Genomic DNA, 21,580 nt, shown 5'->3' on the forward strand with positions numbered 1-21,580 from the left:
ATTATGTTCCTTTTCTGTATTCTGTACTTCAATGTATACCTAGCTAGGCAATCGCAGTGTTTGGGCCTTTGGGGGGGTTTAACGTTCCAATTTTTTTTTTTTTTTTTAAAGATAAACCATAGATTAATAAAGGTCTGACAACACATTACAAATATAGGGGAGGGTTAGAAAATCACTCCGCACAATCAGACGTAAAAACGAATTGCTTAGTTATCAGATGAGTTATCCGATTCGCTGATCATTTTAAAAATGATAAAAATACATGAGAAAATAAATCAGTAGATTTTCGATATCCTTGATTACTAAGTTAAAATTAGACTCCCCTTGACTGTGATTCAAACTTTGAACGACCTTGAGAGAATCCGTCTCCCCATGCACCCTGTCTAAATGTAATTCCTTTATCCAGCTTAGGGCTACCTGCATAGCAACGGCCTCCGCTTCTTTTGGGGATCCACTGAATTTCCTTTGCAGCAAAAAAACTGACCGATTTTCCTTTTTTTTTCCTTATTTTTTTTCTTTTTGAAACCAAGCGAACAAATGCATTAATCAAATAAATGTGAAATACAAACAGGAGGAGAAAACTCTCACAAACCAAGGACAGGCATAGAACCAATCGCCTTGTGCTAACACATGAGCCATCTAATTCGCTGACCTTCTTGATATAGCGAACATGTTAGTGATAATGAACCAAAATCGATTTAATATCGTAAAATAATATTTATATATACACACACGAAGTATATAAAATATTATTCGATATATTATATCCGAAATATATATATATATATATATATATATATATATATATATATATATACACACAAATATATATATAAATCAGACCACCATGGTTATATGCATGAGTATCTACGGAAAAGATATATGCATATCAACCAAATGGAATTTATAATACACCAGATTATAATTCCAACCAAACTATAACATAAAAGGAGGATTTTTGCTTAGAAGCATAATCCAAAACCGAAAGAAGGAAAGATTGGCTCATGTTTGGGTAAGGGTTTTTAGCGTGAGTCAAGAGACCACTCTTTCCTTAAAACCTTATTTGCCACCTCCCAAAAGTGCTAGGAGCGCCGTGGCCTAGGTTTCCCAGACTACGGTTCGACGTTTGAGCACCCAAACGAACGGACCCGGCGAACTAGAGCAAAGCTATGAACACAGTTTAGGCAAAGAAAGGAGTAGAAGCAGAGTTTTGAGGCGAGAAACCACTTTCTGTGTTGTGTGTTCTTGTCACTATGTGCTTATAAAATCTGCTCCCTCTACCCCTTCTTATATAGGGATTGAGGAGTGAATAGCCTTTATTATGGCAATTCCTGTAACGGCAACCATTAACATGGGTGTTAATTCAAAAATTAAAATTGGAATTAATTCAAAGAATTAATCACATAACAGCTGAATTAAATCCCAACAGTCAGTCAGATTCGTGTATACTGTGCATATTCGGCCACTGCCTTTGCAAAGTTTTGGCCAAATTTCGTGGCTTTGTCAAAAAATGAACATCGAAGTTTTAGGATTTGATTTGCACCCCCCATGCGCATGAAAGAGAGCCTCTATGCTATACAATTCAATAAGTTTAACAAGAGCTCATGTATAAATAGTGGGGCAAATCCTCTTCCCAAACCAATGTGGGACAAAAGCTCACTTTTTCCCTTCATTTTCCAACTCAAATGGGTCTACTTTGAGAATCAATATCTCATTCACCCATTATCCGTTTTGTGCGTACGATATATCAATCTCTTCGTCTCACTACGAAGAACCCGAATCCACTTTGACCCGACCCAAATCAGAAGTGGACCCCACTGATAATTGTACCACAAAATAGCCACTTAAAATGTCATTTTAATGCTATTTTTCCAACAGAACATACACGTTCCCAATGTCACTAACAATAGATCGACATTGCTTAATAATGAAACCTACATACGAAAGGTCAAATGAATTGAAAATGAATTAAAACTAGCACAACAATTTAAACAGTCTGATTCTAAAATAAAATTATTGTCTCCACAATCCTTGAGTCATGTTAGGGCTTCATTAACCGCCAAAGCCCCATGCAAAGAAAGGGTCTCGACTACAATTTAACCGATCACTTCGGGTAAATAGTAAAATAGGCCAATGAACATTACTTAATAAGTCAATTAAGTACTTAAACTTGTAAATGTTGAAATTAAGCTTTTGAACATATTATTTTAGAGCATTGAGACCCAAAGACTTACTGGTAACGTGTAATTACATGTCTTTATGGTTCTGGTGTACCTCCGGATAAATTTTGGCCATATTCTGATAAAAACACAGACGAAACAGTCGCCAATGTCATTTGGTTGCTTTCTCCGATGAAGGAAAAGGCGACCCTTCTTCGTCGCCGGAGAATGCAATCCATTTGGTCGCCTTCTCCGACGACTAGAGGGATCAATTGGTCACTCAAAATTGAATAATAATTGTGAATTTCACTCGTTGCTCAAAATATAAATTAAAGTAATTAATAAAATTATTACTTTAATTTTGTAAAAATAATATGTACTTTTAAGTATGGTCTTTTATGCATTGTATAATTTTTTATATATATGAAATGTTACGTCATGGCATCATGCATGTTAGCATATGGTTACCACTTACCATCTATCATCTATGGTCACTAATAAGACACAAAATCGATTGCTTTTTAACGGGTACAACCTTTAGTGCATGGAACACCTTTGAAAAAGTTGTGATGGTTAGGACTATGTTGCCTCCTACCCCACATCCAAAATAAAATATGTAATATTCTTCAATATATTGATTGATTGCTTAGTGAGAGGAAAAAAAGTCACATTTAAATTAGTGGTAAATATTTATTTTGTATCATTTTACATGTATACTCTATATTATTTATTGGTCAAACTACAAGTGATGATATAAACTTTAATAAATTGACATAATTGTAAGACAATTGCATCCATGGAATCTATTACAATTTACAATGTAGTATTTGAATCAATATTATCCGAATTGGGGATTAAATTCATGATCTTTTATTTGGAAGAGTCACTTCGTATTACTATACCACAAGGTCATTGGCACAAATTTTGTATTTAATAGTACTTTAAATATAATTTCTAAATATATAAAATTTACATGTTAATATTAATCTAAACAATACTACGAAACATTGAATTGTACTCCGTAAATAAGTGTAGTGAAACCTAGTTAAATGCATTAAACACATAATGCTAGATTATCCTTACAATACTCTCTCACTTCCAAAGTAGTTCTAGTTACTTCTACATCACTAAATTTACAATTTATTTACTATTCACACTACATCCATGCAAATTTAATAAATTAAAAAAAAAAAAACAATTTCACATCATTTCAAAAAAAAATTAATATATATAACAGTAAGTATTAAAAAAAAAAAGGTACAAGTGAGGCAACTTTTGTTGTGCAAAATCTGCCATTAGCAAGCTTGCAACAAATACAAGTTTGCTAACTATATGTACAAAAACAAAAACAAAAAAATCCACATCATTTAGCATTTATTGTATTGGCTGAGTTAAGGAGAACTTAATATAAAACAAAAATAATTTTTAAAAAAAAAAACATTAAACGAAAATAGTACTAACTAAACAATAGTACCAAATTTTAGTACAAAATTTGGTAAAAAGTTTTTCTTATTAACTTATTATCCATGGGGACCATGGTTGAGGCAGATAAAAATGGAGGATAAAAAAAAGGTTCTTACACTTTTGCTCCCAGATTATGAGATTATTTTTACATTTGATTCATAATTATTAATTTTTTGTATATTTGATTTAGTGGCTTTTAACTTTATGTTGCATTTGATTCATTTAATCCATCAATGACTTATTTTAATCAAATATGATATTTTTTCATTTAAGATAGTTACTTATCTGAAATTTGATCATCAGTGACTTAGATCAGATGAATCAAATGTGACAAGAATTTAAAATATGTAAGATCAAATGTGAAATTTACTCCGTAATAATCAAATACCAAATATGAAAATAGTCACATAATCGTGGGACAAAAATTAGAAAAACAAAACAAAACAAAAACTTAGGATAGAAAATTTACAAAAATGGAAGCGAAGTAGGGAAGAATATCCGAATTCCAAAACGGTGTATAAACATATAAAATGCGTTTTCTAAAAAATATATATATATAATGCAGACTAAAGGTGCGAATTTCTCCTTCCCACCGTTTCCAACTTTCTTTCAAACACGACACGACAACGAAAATATAATAAGAGAGAAACTTATGAGAAAGAAAGCCGTCAATGAAATCTCCTCCACGCTTTAATTTGCATAATTCAATTCCCGTCAGCCATTGTTTCGCTATAATGCCCTCCACTTTTCTCCCCTCTTCAGCTTAAATTCTTCTCCTTCTTCATTCCTTATTTGATTTAATACAAGGTTTTTGCAGTCTGGTTTCCAGGATTATCCCAAAGAATGGTTCTGATTAAGGAATTGTATCCTCGTACTTTACTTCCGTGGCTTTTCATGTATAATCTTGTGGGTTTTATGTATAACCAATATGCATTTGTTTAAGGTTATCTGCAAATATAGAATCAGAGAAAAAGTTAAAGTTCTTGAATTTCTAATCTTGCCCTTGCTCACAATCTGCCACTCATTACTAACTGAGCTATTGCTGTATTTATGTTCTTATTTTACTGATGACTTTGGGTATTTGGGTTATCCATTTCACTTGAAAAGTTTCCATCTTTTCTGCTTTTCTGTTCTTTTGACTTGATAGGAATCGATTCTTCTTATTGAAAGGAATAAGAAAAGTAAATACCTTTTTATGTGTGGAGTAGAATAGTGTTTATCTTTTTTTTTTTTGTTTCCTTGACAAATATGCCTTTCACGAAGTCGGATTGTCTTGCCTTTATCATTGGAAGAGGTATTGCAAGCCAGTATTTTTCTGGGTACCGATTGGATTTTCATTGTTTTTCTCTTTTCTTGAAATATCTGTTGTTTTGTTATGAGTTGCAGTATGAGAGAGCCCAGATGTATATAGTTATGAAAATGCAGCAACAGAACACTACAGGGGATGAAGGTGTGGAGATTCTGGAGAACAAATCCTTTGATGATGATGAATATGGTCAGGGGCAGTATACTTCAAAAATTTATCGATTTCACAGGTAACTTGAGACAGTATTTCAGTTGAATATTCAATAATTCAGTGTATCATTGTAGCATTTAATGTGGTTGAATTCATATTTAATTTTGGTTCTCGGAATATGTCTGAAATGGAATAATATTATAATATGTCTGTTCTGTTGTTTGCTTCACGAAATAGGTCTGAAATGGAATAAGATTTCTGGAATAGGCATATTCCGTAAGGGAATAGCTATTACAATGATCCTTGGTATTAGGCTATCATTGAGTTCTCAGGAATAGCCTATATTTGTTAGTTTATAATTTACCCACAAGGTAAATATAAAATTTGTTATGATAGACCAGTTGCATTTCCCATCGGCATCTAGTTTTAAAGCTTAGAGTTTACATTTTCATGTACTTTATGCAGTAAAGTACCTTCTTGGTTAACTGCATTTGCACCATCAAATGCCCTGGTGACACAAGAAGAAGCGTGGAATGCGTATCCAATGTGTAAATCAGGTTCATGTTTTTACTCGAGAATTCTTCAAAAAATGATGGATGTTCAGCTAGTTTAGTGTCTACGTTTCATTCTTTTACTCTTACTAATGAGCTTTTGGTTGCCTGAAATTCACTGCTGCATATGAGACAGTTCTAAAGGTACTTGTGTTTATCACTTCTGTCTAATTCATGGGCATTCCTAGCAAAATTGTCAAATGTTTGATTCTCAGATCTGCCTCTTTTTTTTTTTTTTTTTTTTTTTTTTTGTGCTCAGTGTCCATTCTTCTCAAAGTTGAGTCTAACTATTGAAACTATTCATAAAGCTGACAATGGGCATTCTGAAAATGTGAGTATGAATAATCAATAATATAGCTTCATGCTTGTGGATTGAGAATTTTTTTTTTCCCCACTTTTGGTCACACAGACTATGAGACCATTTCTACATGTGGTTCCCAACTATTCCATCTATCTCATCGGTAGTGTTTATTATTCATTGGTCAAATTAATTCTTTCTTCTTTGCTTATTTTCTTTAGTATTTTTTTAATTAGTTTTAAATTTGATTTTTTGTGTTTAATACAGTAGTACTTTTAATGTAGTTTCTAAATATATAAATTTTAATATTATGAAAAAATTGAATTAAAAATAAATTCAGTCAAGTCTCGTTAACTGAACTACACATATGAAATGGGATGGAGGAGTATTAATTTTTTCACATTTGGTAGTATGACTTTTAAATCATTGCCACATTTGGTCCGTCCGATCTAATTTCAGGTCAGTGGTGATCAAATTTAGGCAAGTGATTTATCATTTCCGGTTCCCTCTCCAAGAAGTTTAAGAAAAAAAAAAAAGTAATGAAAAATAGTGATTTTGTCCTTTAAGACAAGCCACCGGTGATCGTGTAATTAAGTCGAAGGGATCAAATGTGACAATAATTTAAAAGTTGTGGGATCAGATGTGGAAATGGTCCATAGTCGTGGGACCAAAAGTAGGAAAAAAATTCCTTGTGGATTTATAAGGTATGATATCCCTTTTGTTTGATTTTGTAGAATCATCTAACAAAAAAAGTTGATGATAATTTAGGTGCATGGCCTGAGCAAAGAACAGCTCGCAGCCAGAGAGGTGGAAACCATTGATATTGCCTCTACTGCAAGTGATTATTGGAGTTTCATAGTTGGAAGATGCAATGTTGATTTCTCCAAGTTCCGGTCTGCAAGAACTGGACGAGGCCCTCTATTGGAGGGGTGGAAGGTCTGTATACCCTTTCGTCGTTTTGCTCTGATACCAAATTAAAAGATATGTTCGGTCTCACCGTGTTTACTGCCACTTACAGGACAGTTGTTCTCCAGTTATGACTGCTTACAAGTTGGTCACAGTAAACGTTCCGTACTGGGGATTTGGACGCAAACTTGAACAAACTTTAATGACGGTATCTATCTCTCTATACTAATTACTAAACGTGTAGTCCAGCTATCAGTTTAGCCTTTTAAATAAGACGGAAAGACATTCCTCTTTAATTTCTGTAGGCTGAAAGGGCGCTTTTCCTGGAAAGCCATCGGAACTGTTTTGCTTGGATTGATGAATGGATTGGGTTGACATTGGAGGTGATGCACGAGCTAGAACAACAAAGCGATTGCTCTTTAAACAAGGTAAAGATGATTGATCCGAGGCTTGTTGTGTTTTGTTTGTTTGTTTTTTTTTTTTTTTTTTTTTTTTTTTAGTACTACTGACTCTGTTACAATGTAGTATTTGTTCATGAGACTTGTTATGTTTAGTTGAGTCATTGCCCATAAATGAAGACTGATACTACTGGAAAATGAACAGAAACTAGGAACGCCTTGTTCAGTGGACAACAATCGGACGGCGGCGCAAGAAGAATCTCCAGATGGTGAGAGGGCATTAGCCTGAGATCACAGTTCAAATCCATGGCTTGACGATCAGCAGCACATATTATCGCTCTGAAAAGTTGCTTATTGTGGAAGTCATATTCAATTGCCTGTATCAGTATTGTTGTAGTTTGTTATTCTTTTAGGTGATCTATGGTTCATATGAAGGCTTGTATAAAATTAGGAATTATCATTATTTTGAAAAAAGTTAGGTACTATCAAATTAATTTATTCCTTAAAAATAAAAAATTACTTAATACCATATGCTATTTTTTTTGGGGAAAATGATTAAATAGACCCTTTAATTTTTGATGAAAAAGCAATTAGGCCCTCAAACATTAAAAATGATCAATTGCACCCTTGAACTCTTTAAAGTTGAACAATTAAACTTATTTACAGGTAATCAACATGTTAGCAGGTAAAAAAAATTATATATTTTTTTTATTTTATTTATTTTTTGCCCGTCGGCGACGAACACGTAGTTGCCGACGGATCTGGAAAAAGGCCTCCGTCGCCTCCTTCCCGTCTGGAAGGAGGCGGCGGCGGCTGCCTCCTCCCAGACTGGAAGGAGGAGATGACGCCGGCGGCCGCCTCCTTTCAGACTGGAAGGAGGCAACGTTGGCACCTCCAGCCTCCTTTCGATCTGGAAGGAGGCGGTCGTTGCCTCTTTCCAGAAGGAGGTGACGTTTGCCTCCTTCTTCCAGTCAGGGAGGAGGCAACCGCCGTCGCCTCTTTCCAGCCTGGAAAGAGGCGACGTAGGTCACTTTCCAGAACGGTCGTCGGCGGGCAAAAATTAAATAAAATAAAATAAAAATATTTGTTTACCTGTTAACCTGTTGATTACATGTAAATAAGTCTAATTGCACAACTTTAAAGAGATTAAGGGTGTAATTGAACGTTTTTAATGTTTGAGGGCCGAATTGTTTTTTTATAAAAAGTTAAAGGGTCTATTTGACCCTTTTCCCATTTTTTTTCTAAAGAACAGATCATTCAGAGAAATAATATTTAAATCCTTTCAGATGCTCTCGGTTCATGGGAATATTTATTTTCTTATTTAGCCTCTGTGTTCAGCTGAGTTAGTATGATTTACATCTTCTCAGATGTTCTGTTGGATTGGGGTGTGGTGAGGGCTCTTGGGGTTGGGAATGTAACATTTTGGAGTGTTATGCTGTGAGCACGTGCCCACCGGGCACGGTTTGATATCCATAATTTTTATACTGTAGATTCATAATTTCTATACTGTTGATTCATAAAATTTATATTTTAGATTCATAATTTCTAAACCGTAGATTCATACTTTAAATACAATAGATTCATAATTTATATACAGTAGATTCATAATTTATATACTGCAGATTCATAATATATGTACTGTAGATTCATAATTTCTATACTGTAAATTCATAATTTCTATACTGTAAATTCATAATTTCTATACTGTATAGTTATCAATTATGAACATATAGTTCTTTGATTTGTGAACACAGAGTTCAACAATTAGAATCTAAAATATAAATTTTATGAATCTACAGTATAGAAATTATGGATATGGCATCGTGCCCACCTTACAAGGTGGGCACGTGCTCACAACATAATTTGCCTAACCTTTTAGGAACAGCAATCAATTGTTATGCCACGGACCTGTGTCTGAATTTAAAAAAAAAAAAATTGATTCTTTCCTTGCCGTTTATCTTTAGAATTCGTTCTTTTATATTCATAATTTTTGAATTCTATATTCACAATTTTAGATATCAAAATACAAAATCACAGAACTCAAATATTCACAATTACATAACTCTATATTTACAATTTCATAACTCTATATTCATCATTACATAACTCTATATTCAACAGTATAACACAATTTTTGAATTTATATTCACAATTATTGAACTCTATATTTATAATTTTTGAACTTTATATTCATAATTTGTAAACTCTATATTCACAAAAAAATATCATTGGATGAGAAAACAGTGCCACTAATAACATCGTTATTCCGGACGCGCGTTTTGGACCTCATAATTTGCCAGCAACAATAGAAATAATATTTCTAAAACATATCTATTTTCAAAAATGTTATTTCATTCTTATGAATACGTACTGTAAGAGCAAATACCAATTTTGATCATACGAATATTAGCAAAATGACAAATTTGATCTACATGTTTAATTCCTATCAATTTTCATATACGACTATTATTTTAGTACTAATTTTCATCAACGACTATTATTTTAGAATCAAAATTCATCACACTGGGCACCCATCCGTTTGAAATATGCTGAAATATTAAATTAGTGTATTTTCATTTTTTTTTTTCAAATTAATATCACAATTTGAACATGAATAAAAGAATTTAAGATCTAAGATCGATCTCAATTCACATTTATCCTCCTCAAATTAAAGTAGTATGAGGAGGTGAACTGTGAATAGCGATCAATCTTAGAGCTTATATCTCATTATTCATACATAAATTGGGGTCTTAAGTTAAAAATGATGAAAATGCGCTTAACAATTTTAGATTTCGGCATGTTTTAAATGAATGAGTGATCGGCGTGATAAATGTTGATACTAAAATAACAATTATGGATGAAAATTAATACTAAAATAATTGTTGTGGATGAAAATAAATAGGATTAAAATATATGGACAAAAACTGTCATTTTACTAATATTCGTGGAAAAAAATTGGTATTTGCATCCCTAATCTTCATTCTTCTACCTCTATTCCTGTAACGCCTCAACTCCACCGCCGTCCCGCCGTGAGCTCTTGACTCCGCCCCTTTATTCGCAAATCGTCAACGCTCAACGCCATTACGCCAGTCGACAGAGTCAACTGCCATTGTCTCTTCAATCTGCCCGTCTCTGTCTCTTCAACGCCAGTAGACGCCAGAGCCCATCTCAAGGAGCGGAGGTTCGGATTTTCAACAGTATCCATTTGCGCCGCACATTAGTCAGCAACAGTCCATTCTCAACGGCAAAAAAGGAGGTATTAAATTTGAGAAATTCATACGCAAATTAACAAAATTAGAGATTTAAGGTTCTATACAAACTACGGTAATCTGCAATCACGAATTCACAATTAGTAATCTCCTATTCTCCTTTCTTGTATAGTTGTTTTCAGTGCTTGTATTTTCGAATTTGTCAGCGACCGGACAACGAACAGGCTGGGAATCTAGTTAGTGGATATTTGGGATTCAGCATTCGATGAATTGAGGGAAGACCAAAACTCCAAAGAGAGAGTTATAGAGACTAAACAAGGTATTCTACTGTTAATGTTAATTTCTTTATCAATCTTTGTTAATTCCAAAACCAGAGAAGCTGTTGCTGTAATTCTGTAAATTTTGCTAAATTTCTAATTGTTTTTGAAATAATTGCAGTAGCAGTACTCTAATAGTGTTTGAATTCTAAATTTCTAATTGCAATACACTACTGTTGTCTTTTTTATTTATTTTTATTTATTTTTTTTATTTTTTATCATAATTATTTTATAAAATGTTTGCCTAAAAAATATTTATCTGGAAGTGAAAAAAAAAAAAAAAAAAAAAAAACAAGTTGAGCAACTAGTAGAATCATAAAGAGGAGCTATGAATAAATTTATTAGAATGGTATGATTTTAAATTCACAAGAAAGATTAAATTAAAATTATTGAAAACCTACCTAAGATCATCAATGTCACAACATATATTAAATGGCTTGGCAATATTGTGTGTTGAGAATGATATGTTAGATAATATTAATCAGAAGTTATTGATGATTTTGCATCTAGGAAAGCACATGGAAGTTTTCTGATTAGTTTTATATCTGTAAATTGTTGAAAATTTTTAAATTTTATTTTAAGTTAGTTGACATTAGTATTTTTGTACTCATATATTGAATTTAAAATTTAGTTATAAAAATTTATGTTAACTTTTGTATATAGTATAGGGCCTTTTGTTATTACTTGCCTCGGGCCTATAAAACGATAGGACCGGTCTTGATTGACGCTCAATTGCCGACTCTGCTCGCTGCACTTCCCGTTGCCGACGTCTGGTTGCTGCACTACCTGGCTGCCAGCTACTCTGAGTGTAAGTCAACAACTCAACTATCTTTTTTTTTTCTTTTTTTTTTTTTTTCTCAGTTTGCAGTCTTGTCTGTATTACTGTTTGTATAATTGTATATATATATATTATATATATTGTTTGTATATGTTGTTGCATATATGTTTTGTATATATTGTTTATAAGTATATATATTAACATACTGTACAACAACAAGAATGAAATGAAAAGGGGAGGCGGGCTGCCCGTGGATATATGTATGTATCGTGTGTATCAGTAGCTTGCAACAGGCCCGTGTGTATCAGTAGCTTGCAACAGGCCCGTGTGTATCTATGTATGTATACAGATACTTAGCGGGCCTGTTGTCTGCATATATGTATGTATCGTGTGCATTTAGTAGTTTAAAATTTGAAGGCACGTAACTTTTAAAGTTTTTCCTTTTTTGAGAAATTGAAGAACTATATGCAATCATATTCGTGAAAGAATATTTGAAGTCTTGTTAAATTCCAAAATTTGCATTAATCGACATAAAAGTTCGGACTATGAAGATTCAATTCTTGTGAGCAGGTTAGAACATCCTGAATTTGGAAAGCTTGAGTCTTTTCTCTGTGAAAAATATAATGGCACCTCCGAGATGGAAAGGAAAGGGAGCAGCTAAAGCACTTGCAGACCCCATGTCCAGCATAGTATCACAGCTTCAGTCTTCTTTAGTCAAATCCAATTCTTTAGGATTACTCTCAGGTTCAAGTGTACTTCTTGAAGCTGATGCAGAACAAACTGACCTTCTCAACCGGTCGTGTTTTGGTAAGCCTGTTATATCAGCTCAGAAGAATAGTCAGTGGTTTCAATTCAGTTTGGAGGAAGCATTTTACTTGTGCTATTCATTAAAATGCATCAATGTTGTGGATGAGAATAAGAGTGAATTGAGTGTTGAAGAGTTGTGGAAGTACATGATATCCACGAGGGAAAACTTTCCTAGTTTATGCAAAGCATATTCTCATCTCCGATCAAAGAATTGGGTGGTTAGGTCAGGGTCTCAGTATGGCGTGGACTTTGTAGCTTATCGCCATCATCCTGCTCTGGTGCACGCAGAATATGCTGTGCTTGTTTTATCCTCAGAAGGAGGCGATGGAAATGATCGTTTGAGGGTCTGGTCTGACTATCATTGCACTCTTCGGCTCTGTGGCAGTGTAGCCAAGACATTGCTGGTTCTTCATGTGGAGAAACATAATCTCGATGCAGAATCACCATCATGCTTAGATAATTACATCATCGAAGAGAGAACCATTACTAGATGGAGTCCAGAACAGTGCCGCGAGGATAAAGTGGTTAGTACTTAATGTAGTCTGATAATTTCTGTGAACTATCCGTTACCTATTTGAAATTCTCTGTCGTAATATGATACACATTGGTTTGATTTTTCTGGGACTCTTTGATTTGAATATTTGCAAGTCTTTTTGATATTGAAGTTAGCCAAAGCTCTAGTGTAAGTAAATATGTATCTAGTTTCTTTCATTATCAAGAATGAAGTCCTGAGGTTATGGGGTCTAGTGTTGTACTTCACCTGTGTAACTTTTAGAAAGACACTCTCTTCCTGCAAAAAGAAAGATTCCTGAAAACTCATCCATTTTATATGAAAGTAAAGCACAAGGATATTTAGTATACATAAAAAGAAAAAGAAACACACACACACACCAATGACACCATACAAGATTTAGTGATTTGTAGTTGGTATGGTCAAGAGAAAAGGCATAACTTTCTGAGAAACCTAAGGTAATCAAGCCATAAAAACTGCATTTTAGAACTTTGCTGTCTTGTTTTCAGTCTCCTAAAAATGTATCCTGCTAGGTTGTGCCTTCTCCATCCTGGTTTCACCATAAGGTTCGTCATTGTCCATACGTTTGTTGTGCCTGAACGCCGCACAGGCTACCACGTACATGATCACTAGGAAGATTAATATGACGATATTGATCACAGAAACCTTCCTCCAGCTCTTTTTCAGGCTGGCTAGTACACCGGCTTTGCAAGAGTCGCAGTTGTAGCAGAGTTGCTCTTGATCATTGCTCCATCTAACGCAATCTGGGTCAGCTCCAACGAGTCCCGTTCCAGGGGTCCAGTATGTCTCGTTCCCATAAATATAGCCACATGCTGTGGGTGGCTTGCAGCATCCCGACTACACCACACAAGTTAAAGGGCCTTGTAAGTTGTAAGTAAAAAAATTCTATAATACTTTGCTTCTATATTCACCCATCTTGCTATCTTGAAAAAGTAAATGTTAGTTGCAACAGATATTTTTTATTTGCTCCCATAAATTTGAAAATTTCTATACAGATCATTGGAAAAACATGATTTGCATCTTCTGTCAATAAGTGGGGACCCCAATGTTGGAGCTTATGGCTATATTAGGAATTGTCCTATCTTTTCACAACCCATTGTAGACATTCATATTTCATATCATCACCAAACTAGTAAAAGCTTGTCTTCTTTTCCTGAAACCACGATGAATCTATTTGAACGAAAAGCTAGACTGTAATGGAAAAACCCTTTTCTCCCAAACCAATTAGACCTACCTGATTATCTGTCTTATTTTTTACTGTGTATATAAGTCTGTGTCCTGCCTGAAAACTGGTATACTCGTGATATAGAACCGAGCAATACTAGGGTGCAGTGATGCAAGGAAAACCCGAACTAGAGAGTTCTAGCTAACACATTGAAGGAACGAACCATTACAAGAAAACGTTACCTAACCATAATTTGTCACGACTCAGACACTGACAGCTTACCAATAATTGTGACAATAATGTTTTCAGAACTGAATAATTAATGTTCATACATGGTCAATATTCAAAAGGATCCATCTGCCGAACATTGATGTATTGAAATGAATATAATAGCATGCTGTACATAACAGGGTTATTAAAGCTCTATAGTTAGAAAGAGAGATCCAATCGTGTCAGAACAAGTAAGGTAGCAGTATGGTGAATGTTTGTGCCCATCACTTATCAGAAATCAAGTCTATCTTATATGCATGTATTTCCTTTTTTTTTTTTTTTTATTTTGGTGACAACGAACTGTTATCCCTACCCGAATGTGTGCACTGGGTAAATCTCATCTTGTAACTCTAGTTTACAAAGGATCATAATGAGGTAAACCAGTTTAAATTGCTCATAGATGACCTGCTCAAAACAAGAAGGCTAATAAACCGCTCCTAATGGGCGTCAAACTTGGATCTTTGTGGTTACTAAGTCATCAGTCCGGCCAACTTGGTTGGGTTGTCTCACAACAAATGTCATAAGGGCAGGAAACAAGAAAATGAAAAGAATCTTGATAGTTTGAAGAAAGAAAAATTTTGTAAGATCAAAACCAAAAGCTCCCAAGAAATTGACAGGAATTTATATTTCAACAAAGATTAAAGCATTCTTTCGAAAAAAAAAAAAAAAAAAAAAAACAAAGATTAAATAAAGGCAAAGAAACCAGAGTAAGTAATGAAAAGCTAAGCCAAAGGCCCAAAACAAAGAGTAAAAATATCCTTTTGAGTTGTCAAGGTAAAAAATATATTGCTTTATGAAATTAGTGCCTACTTTAAAGATCACGACACCGGCACACAACATCATTTGCAGCATTAAGTGACATTTAGATAGTTGGTGACATGTCCCCTTATTAGATAAAGATCAAAAGGATGACCTAATGACCAGGAAAACTTTTTTTTTTTTTTTTTTTAACTCCTTTTTCAATTTTTCCCTAGTGCCTGGAGAATGTTCCTAAAGATAGGAATATCATTGAATCATTCAGTTCCAACACATGAAGATATCCACAATCATGGAAGAAAGATCAAAGTTGCAAACTTTATCACTATTTTTTGGTTAAAATTATTTCCAATAAAAGATAATATTCCATTTTTAAATTTTTAAAGCAAGACTTTCTTGTGAAGGAAAGGCCCACTCCAACCCATACCACATCAAGCATGCATAATCAATAATTTATTACTAATCATCGATGGTTAAGCCGCAAAAACAGATCTACTGCACACTACCCACATTTCCTTAAATCATATTTCAGGTTTTTGTCCAAATAACAATCATATCACAACATAGAAATCATCAAACTTCATCCTTTTCAAGATTAACATGAATATATAAACTGCAAAACTTGCCCACAAAAATCAAAATTTTCTTGTCCAGGACTCCATAACCTGGTCTGACAAAATACTGAATGTGTAAATCACGGTGATTCAGAGAAAAACAAACTGGGTAATAAACAAAACACTGAATGTGTAAATCACGGTGATTCAGAGAAGAACAAACTGGGCAACAAACAAAACACTGAATGTGTAAATCACGGTGATTTAGAGAAGAACAAACTGGGAAACTTTGTTGCCCAGAAGTGAACAAGCAACTAGTTTTACCCTACTAAAAACAGTAGAAATGGAAGAAGTGGGGGTGGGGGGTGGGGGGGGTTATCATACCTCAATAGGACTGAGTTTTCTGAGGTTAAACATGTCAGCAGTCTCAGGGATTCCATTAACAGACCTTCGCATCTTCCCACAAACATGAGAATCCCTAACACAAGAACTGATCTTTGACCAATAGCTCTGAGTTGTGACCCTCTCCTCCAGCCACCCAGTATAGTCTTGAAGGTAATACTCGGAATAGGCCCGGTTGAGAACGGGTCGACCCGAGCCCTTATCAGTGACGGCATAAGCAAAGATGATGAAGCCAATAAGGATAGCAATGATGAAGAACATGGCCCAGAGGTAAAGGTACATGAGGAAAGTGTTTCTGTAACAAGCCCCGGCGAAACCGGCGAGAGAAACCACCATGATTGCCACCCCTATCACTATGAGCGGCCATTGAAGGAACTTCATGCAATCTGTGCTGTTGGCTCTGCTGCTCAGCCATATCCCTCCCCCCAGAATAGGGATTGATGCCAGGAATGTCAAGAAGTTCATCAGACCTATCAAATGGTTGCTGCTTCTCATGGCTCCGATCTTCTTGATTGTCTACTGTAAATAATCTCCAGAATCTCTTCTTCTTTTTCTGGGTTTCTGTAAATCTCTTCTTCTTTTTCTGGGTTTTCTGCAAATCTCCAGAATTTGATGGGTTTGAAGGCAGAGAAAGCGGAAGCTTTGCTTCAAGCTATGGAGAGGTGTGAGTTGAAGCCATTGACTCTCAGAGTTTAAATATAGGCGGAATTCATGGGAATAGGAATTAAATAAAGTTATATTTGCAAATTAAGTTAATAAACTATGACCATATATTATACACTACAGTCTTTATTTATTTATTTATTTTTAGTTTTGTTAAATACTCTTTTTAATGTTGGATCTCAACACTGTACTATATTTATTTCTATGTGGGTCCATTTGTGACTGTTGTAAATCAAATGCGCTTACTCATCAAGTTCTTCATTATTTGGTTATCATCAACCAATTGATGATAAGTACGTGGACTGGACTCGGCTGATGCTCAACATACTTTACCGTGGTTAATAAATTATAGTGTATAGTAAGTGTTATAATTTAGTAAAATATAACATATATGGAGAGGAAAAGGAAATAGAAATTACTGCATATAATTATACATTTAAAAATTAATAAATCGAAAACTGAGAATGAAAATGGAAGAAATGATTGAGCAAGAAAACTGAAAAAAAATGAATAATATATAATTGAAGTGAATGTAACCATAAAGATCAGTAATTATACCATTGTCTTAAAATAAAATACGAAAAGTTTTTAAAAAGGATATACACTTTTTAATGACATCAATATCATATGATATTATTATTTTTTTCATGTGATATATATGTATAAGATTAATAATATTAATAATTCATCATGATAAGACAACCGATGCAAAATAAATAAATTTTGAATTTTTATTATCAAAAATATGTTTACTCGAGTAAAAGTGATTTGAATGCAGACAGGATGTCCAGTGAGTACGTATAAAGTGAGTCAGAGTGGTGACTGATTAGTGATCATTCTAAATTTGACTTTAGGGAATTAGTTTAGTGGATGAGAAATTTCACTTAAGACTTACTTCTAGTAACATAGTGGAGTTTTGATTCCCCCACAAACATACAAACATTGAGTTTTAAGTTTCGATTGGATTGCTTGTGCGCAAAAGTGTACAATTTAATGTTGAGTCTTGAAATTAAATTGACTTGATTTATTTCCTCATGAGTCTAAAGAGCGAATTCATGAGATCTAAAATATAGTCTAATAAAATTAAAAAATCTCGATAATCAAAAAAAAAAACAAAAAGAAATTGCGAAAAATTTCCCCCCAAAAAATAAATAATAACCATTGATTATGCTCTAATCAATGATGTGGCATTTGGATATTGGGATTTTACAGATTTGATGGTGACCCAGCCTGCATTTGATTGAGTGAAGTTTTATAGTATTCACATTGGAGAAAGACTTGGAGGCCAAGCACTTACGAAAATGAGCTGCTACTTTCTCTTTGGACCATCCATCCATCGTTTTCTCATTTTTTTCCCCTATTTTACGAAAATGACAATTTGGCCGGTAAATTTAGGATGTGTCCCATGTTTATATACTAGGAATGAGAATCAAAATTATAATTAACGTTTCGTTGATAATTTATTAAAATACAATTATAGAATTTAGGAGGATGTAAATCATGATAACTTAGCTGAGTTCACAGGTTAAACCTTTGATTATTGCTGAACATAGAGGCTAGACCTTTGTGCTTATACTGTCACCAATTCCGAATCATTGTTCTCAAACTTTACTTCTGAGACCAATTGAGCGGTCTATTCGGACACCAGATTCTTGTTGGGTATCAAATGTACTATATAATGTTTCAAAAAAAAAAAAAATGTACTATATATATTTACGGAGTTCAACGTTGTGAAATGAATGGCTTGTAGAATTTACCATACTCCAAGAATCACATCAGCAAGTACTGGCAGTAGGCTCACATGGTTATGTACTTGTGTCTTTTTTTTTTTTTCTTCTCAATTTTATTCCATATATCCTCTTTTTGTTTTATACTTTTTTTTATAGATTTTTTTTATTTTTATTAACACGTTTATATTTTTTCTCCCTTTCTTTTTCCTGGTTGAGTAATCTTAGGTGTTTTTCATCTCTTTATTTTAATTTTTTTTTTTTTACTTCTTTTAAAATGGCGTGTGCCGATTGACTAGAAAAAAAAGAGTGGGTTAAAGTTTATTTTTTCTATTTATTCCTCAACAAAAGTTATGCTATATAAAAATATACCAAATATTTCTAATAATGCAAGTCTAGTCCAATGTCGTTGCGATATATAATGTAGATTATGATGATTACGTTAATATGGAGTAAAAAAATTAGAGAGCCAATATAATTAATTAAGTAACATAAAATCGTTACTTTAGAATAAATATTACATATTTAATATCTAATTCATAAAATGTATTTAAAAAAAAATTAAAACTAAAGAATCTTACCATTTTATTCCCTTTTGAATGGCGGTCGGTGGTCCAGCCTTGGACTCGTTGGAAAATTGGCAACCGACTAATCCATTCCCGAGTTTAACGTATGCGACCTTATTTCAATGGATTTTTATTTTTATTTTTAAAAATTCTTTTCAATACTTAGGAATGCACACAAAATTATTTTGATTTATGATAAAACTTGAATTCACATGATTGTGCGTTTTAGGTGAATATCGTTTTGTAGCTTTAATCAACAAAATGATCAAATTTAATATAAGTTACTCATATTGACGCAAATCAGATAGCCATAAGAAGTTTGATCCTCACCATTGACGATTTGATCTACATATTCATTTTATATACTACTTAAAAATAAAATTTTAACATATTAAAAATAAAATTTCAATATATACTAAAAATAAAATTTATTTGTGATCTCACCTTATAATGTGACCATGTACCATAATATAATTTAGCCACACCACCCAATTGGGTTTCCCCCATGAGCCCAACATATGGAGATCCATTTTGGGCTTTTAATATTTATTGGTCCAAATGCATATGAATTGGATCCTCGGCCCAAAATTAAATTTGTAACAATTTTGCTACTTCCAATTGTTGGTCCATTTTTTGAGCTATTTAAGACAAGATCCAATCGTTATGCTGTGCATCCGTATGCACCATGCATGGTGCATACGGATGCCAAAACGACGTCGTTTTATTAAAAAACGTGTGTCTTCCCTTTAAAAAAAATTCAGGTTCGATTCCCAGCAACAACATTATATTGTTCATTCATTCTGGAATTATAGTTCATAGATTATCGAATTATAGTTCATTGATTATGGAATTATAGTTCATCGATTATGGAATTGTAGTTCATCGATTCTGAAATTTTAGTTTATAGATTATGGAATTTTAGTTCATTCATTCTGGAATTTTTAGTTCATAGATTAGATTATGGAATTATAGTTCATCGATTATGGAATTTTAGTTCATATGTTGTTGCTGGAAATCGAACCTGATTTTTTTTATTTAAGGGGAGACGCGCGTTTTATTAAAACGACGTCGTTTTTGCATTCGTATGCACCATGCATGGTGCATACGGATGCAGAGCATAATTTGCCGACAAGATCATCTTTTTGTTGGTACTTCCCCAAATGCTCTTTTCTGGATGTCAAGTTGGGGTTTAATCCGAGCTACTGTTGGAGGAGTATCATAGCAACCCAGTGCCTTGTGATAGGAGGGTGTTGCCAAAGGATTGGTACTATAAGAGATAAGTATGTCTGGGGTCACTTGTGATTCTCGTGTGAAATTAATCCTATGATACAAATGGCATCAGCCTTGGAGCTTAAGGAGATCGAGGTATATAACTTGATTGATGCCGACCTATCCTATTTGTATGGAATACATTGAAACCTTGTCTCATGTCTTTGGCAGTTGCACATTATTAAATTTAAGGGTAATAATATTAAAATTTAGTTCTTTACATTCCACTAATGATGAATTCAATTTGTCAATCTTAACAACGGGCCATTTTATACACTATTACCCTTAAATTTAATGTTTACTAAATAAATATTTAACTATATGACCAGATTTGGAACAAAATCAATAGTAAATGGATTGTTTATAATTAAATTGAAAGTCGATGATAAAAATTGATAAAAAGATATCATTTATGGTCCAATTGAAAGTTAGTGATAAAAATGGACAAATATCAATATTTAATAGACCATTCATATAATTAGCTCCCTTTAATTATATTCATATTTTGTTTATTTGGTTATTGAATTACTATTCTATCTACTTTTTCTTTCTTTTAATTTTTTTTTTTAAATACTCATGATTTTTTACAAGATAATATGCCTAAAAAATCTAAGCTTCACCACCAGAACTCGAACCTATGACCACTCATTTAAAATGGTAACTGAGATACTATCATATTACATGATAGTTGACACTTTCTTTTTTCTTTTTTAACCAAAAACTTTATAAAAAATTAACGAACAACGGGAAGAAAAGTGAGAATACAATCAAGGGGTATTGACCCAAGAATAAGAATCAGATTGAGAGCCTACCATCCTAACTAACGTATGGGCAACCAGGTTCGTTGATCTCTTAATATGTTGACATGCAAAGAAGACAAGACTAGCTATATAGCTATAACATTGTTCGATGATGAAACCAATATAAGAGTGGTCGGTGCACTTTTTATTTCTTAATTATCTACAAAGTAGTGATTTTTAATAAGATCACTAACAAAATTAATTGTGTTTGATGGAAATTTCTATATTACAAATATTGTTAGGTACAACTAAATTTTATAAATTTTATCGCTTTCTCTTGAACGAATATCCACACATATGACTCGTTACAGTATATATTTAATAACGCATCAAACTGAGTAATTTATATACAAAACAAATTTTAATAAAGAGTAAATACATAAAATGGTCCATCGACTATAGCTAAATTCAGAAATTGGTCATCGACTTTCAATTTCAACCAATTAAGTCCTTAACTTTGTAATTTTGACACGATTTGGTCCTCCATCTATTTGACCGTTTGTTGACCGTGATCGACGATCTCCAGAAGAACC

At 33.4% G+C, this 21,580-nt stretch overlaps 3 protein-coding genes across 6 annotated transcripts; 2 read left to right on the plus strand and 1 right to left on the minus strand.

Moving 5' to 3' along the window:
- Positions 1 to 4,207: 4,207 nt before the first annotated feature.
- On the plus strand, positions 4,208 to 7,708 carry LOC109193015 (phosphatidylinositol transfer protein 1-like). Its single transcript, XM_019343776.1, has 10 exons — positions 4,208 to 4,486; positions 4,887 to 4,917; positions 5,010 to 5,158; positions 5,545 to 5,636; positions 5,767 to 5,774; positions 5,890 to 5,961; positions 6,697 to 6,864; positions 6,947 to 7,042; positions 7,140 to 7,262; positions 7,438 to 7,708. The coding sequence occupies exons 1-10, from the start codon at positions 4,467 to 4,469 to the stop codon at positions 7,519 to 7,521; spliced, it is 843 nt and encodes a 280-aa protein (XP_019199321.1). The 5' UTR covers positions 4,208 to 4,466; the 3' UTR covers positions 7,522 to 7,708.
- Positions 7,709 to 10,204: 2,496 nt separating this feature from the next.
- Positions 10,205 to 13,002, plus strand: LOC109193005 (tRNA-splicing endonuclease subunit Sen2-1-like). Of its 4 annotated transcripts, none has more exons than XM_019343760.1 (4): positions 10,205 to 10,488; positions 10,614 to 10,760; positions 11,422 to 11,566; positions 12,107 to 13,002. In XM_019343760.1, exon 4 carries the CDS (start codon positions 12,160 to 12,162, stop codon positions 12,877 to 12,879), a length of 720 nt encoding a protein of 239 aa, XP_019199305.1. In that variant the 5' UTR covers positions 10,205 to 10,488; positions 10,614 to 10,760; positions 11,422 to 11,566; positions 12,107 to 12,159; the 3' UTR covers positions 12,880 to 13,002. The 4 variants fall into 4 exon arrangements, with proteins under 4 accessions (XP_019199305.1, XP_019199306.1, XP_019199304.1 ...); XM_019343761.1 differs by having other exon boundaries at positions 11,427 to 11,566; XM_019343759.1 differs by having other exon boundaries at positions 11,468 to 11,566.
- Positions 13,003 to 13,146: 144 nt separating this feature from the next.
- Positions 13,147 to 16,739, minus strand: LOC109193004 (tetraspanin-3-like). Its single transcript, XM_019343758.1, has 2 exons — positions 16,005 to 16,739; positions 13,147 to 13,712 (listed from the first exon to the last, which is right to left on the minus strand). Exons 1-2 carry the CDS (start codon positions 16,515 to 16,517, stop codon positions 13,368 to 13,370), a joined length of 858 nt encoding a protein of 285 aa, XP_019199303.1. The 5' UTR covers positions 16,518 to 16,739; the 3' UTR covers positions 13,147 to 13,367.
- Positions 16,740 to 21,580: the final 4,841 nt, after the last annotated feature.

This window comes from Ipomoea nil, unplaced genomic scaffold (assembly GCF_001879475.1).
Source record: "Ipomoea nil cultivar Tokyo-kokei standard unplaced genomic scaffold, Asagao_1.1 scaffold1834, whole genome shotgun sequence".
Taxonomy (NCBI): Eukaryota; Viridiplantae; Streptophyta; class Magnoliopsida; order Solanales; family Convolvulaceae; genus Ipomoea; species Ipomoea nil.

Coding starts and splice junctions, on each gene's coding strand:
- LOC109193004 (XM_019343758.1), bottom strand. CDS start 16,517: ATGAGAAGCAGCAACCATTTGATAGGTCTGATGAACTTCTTGACATTC. Junction 13,713..16,004: donor GAAAACTCAGTCCTATTGAG/GTATGATAACCC, acceptor TGTGTGGTGTAG/TCGGGATGCTGCAAGCCACC.
- LOC109193015 (XM_019343776.1), top strand. CDS start 4,467: ATGGTTCTGATTAAGGAATT. Junction 4,918..5,009: donor TGCCTTTATCATTGGAAGAG/GTATTGCAAGCC, acceptor TATGAGTTGCAG/TATGAGAGAGCCCAGATGTA. Junction 7,263..7,437: donor GCGATTGCTCTTTAAACAAG/GTAAAGATGATT, acceptor GAAAATGAACAG/AAACTAGGAACGCCTTGTTC.
- LOC109193005 (XM_019343760.1), top strand. CDS start 12,160: ATGGCACCTCCGAGATGGAAAGGAAAGGGAGCAGCTAAAGCACTTGCA.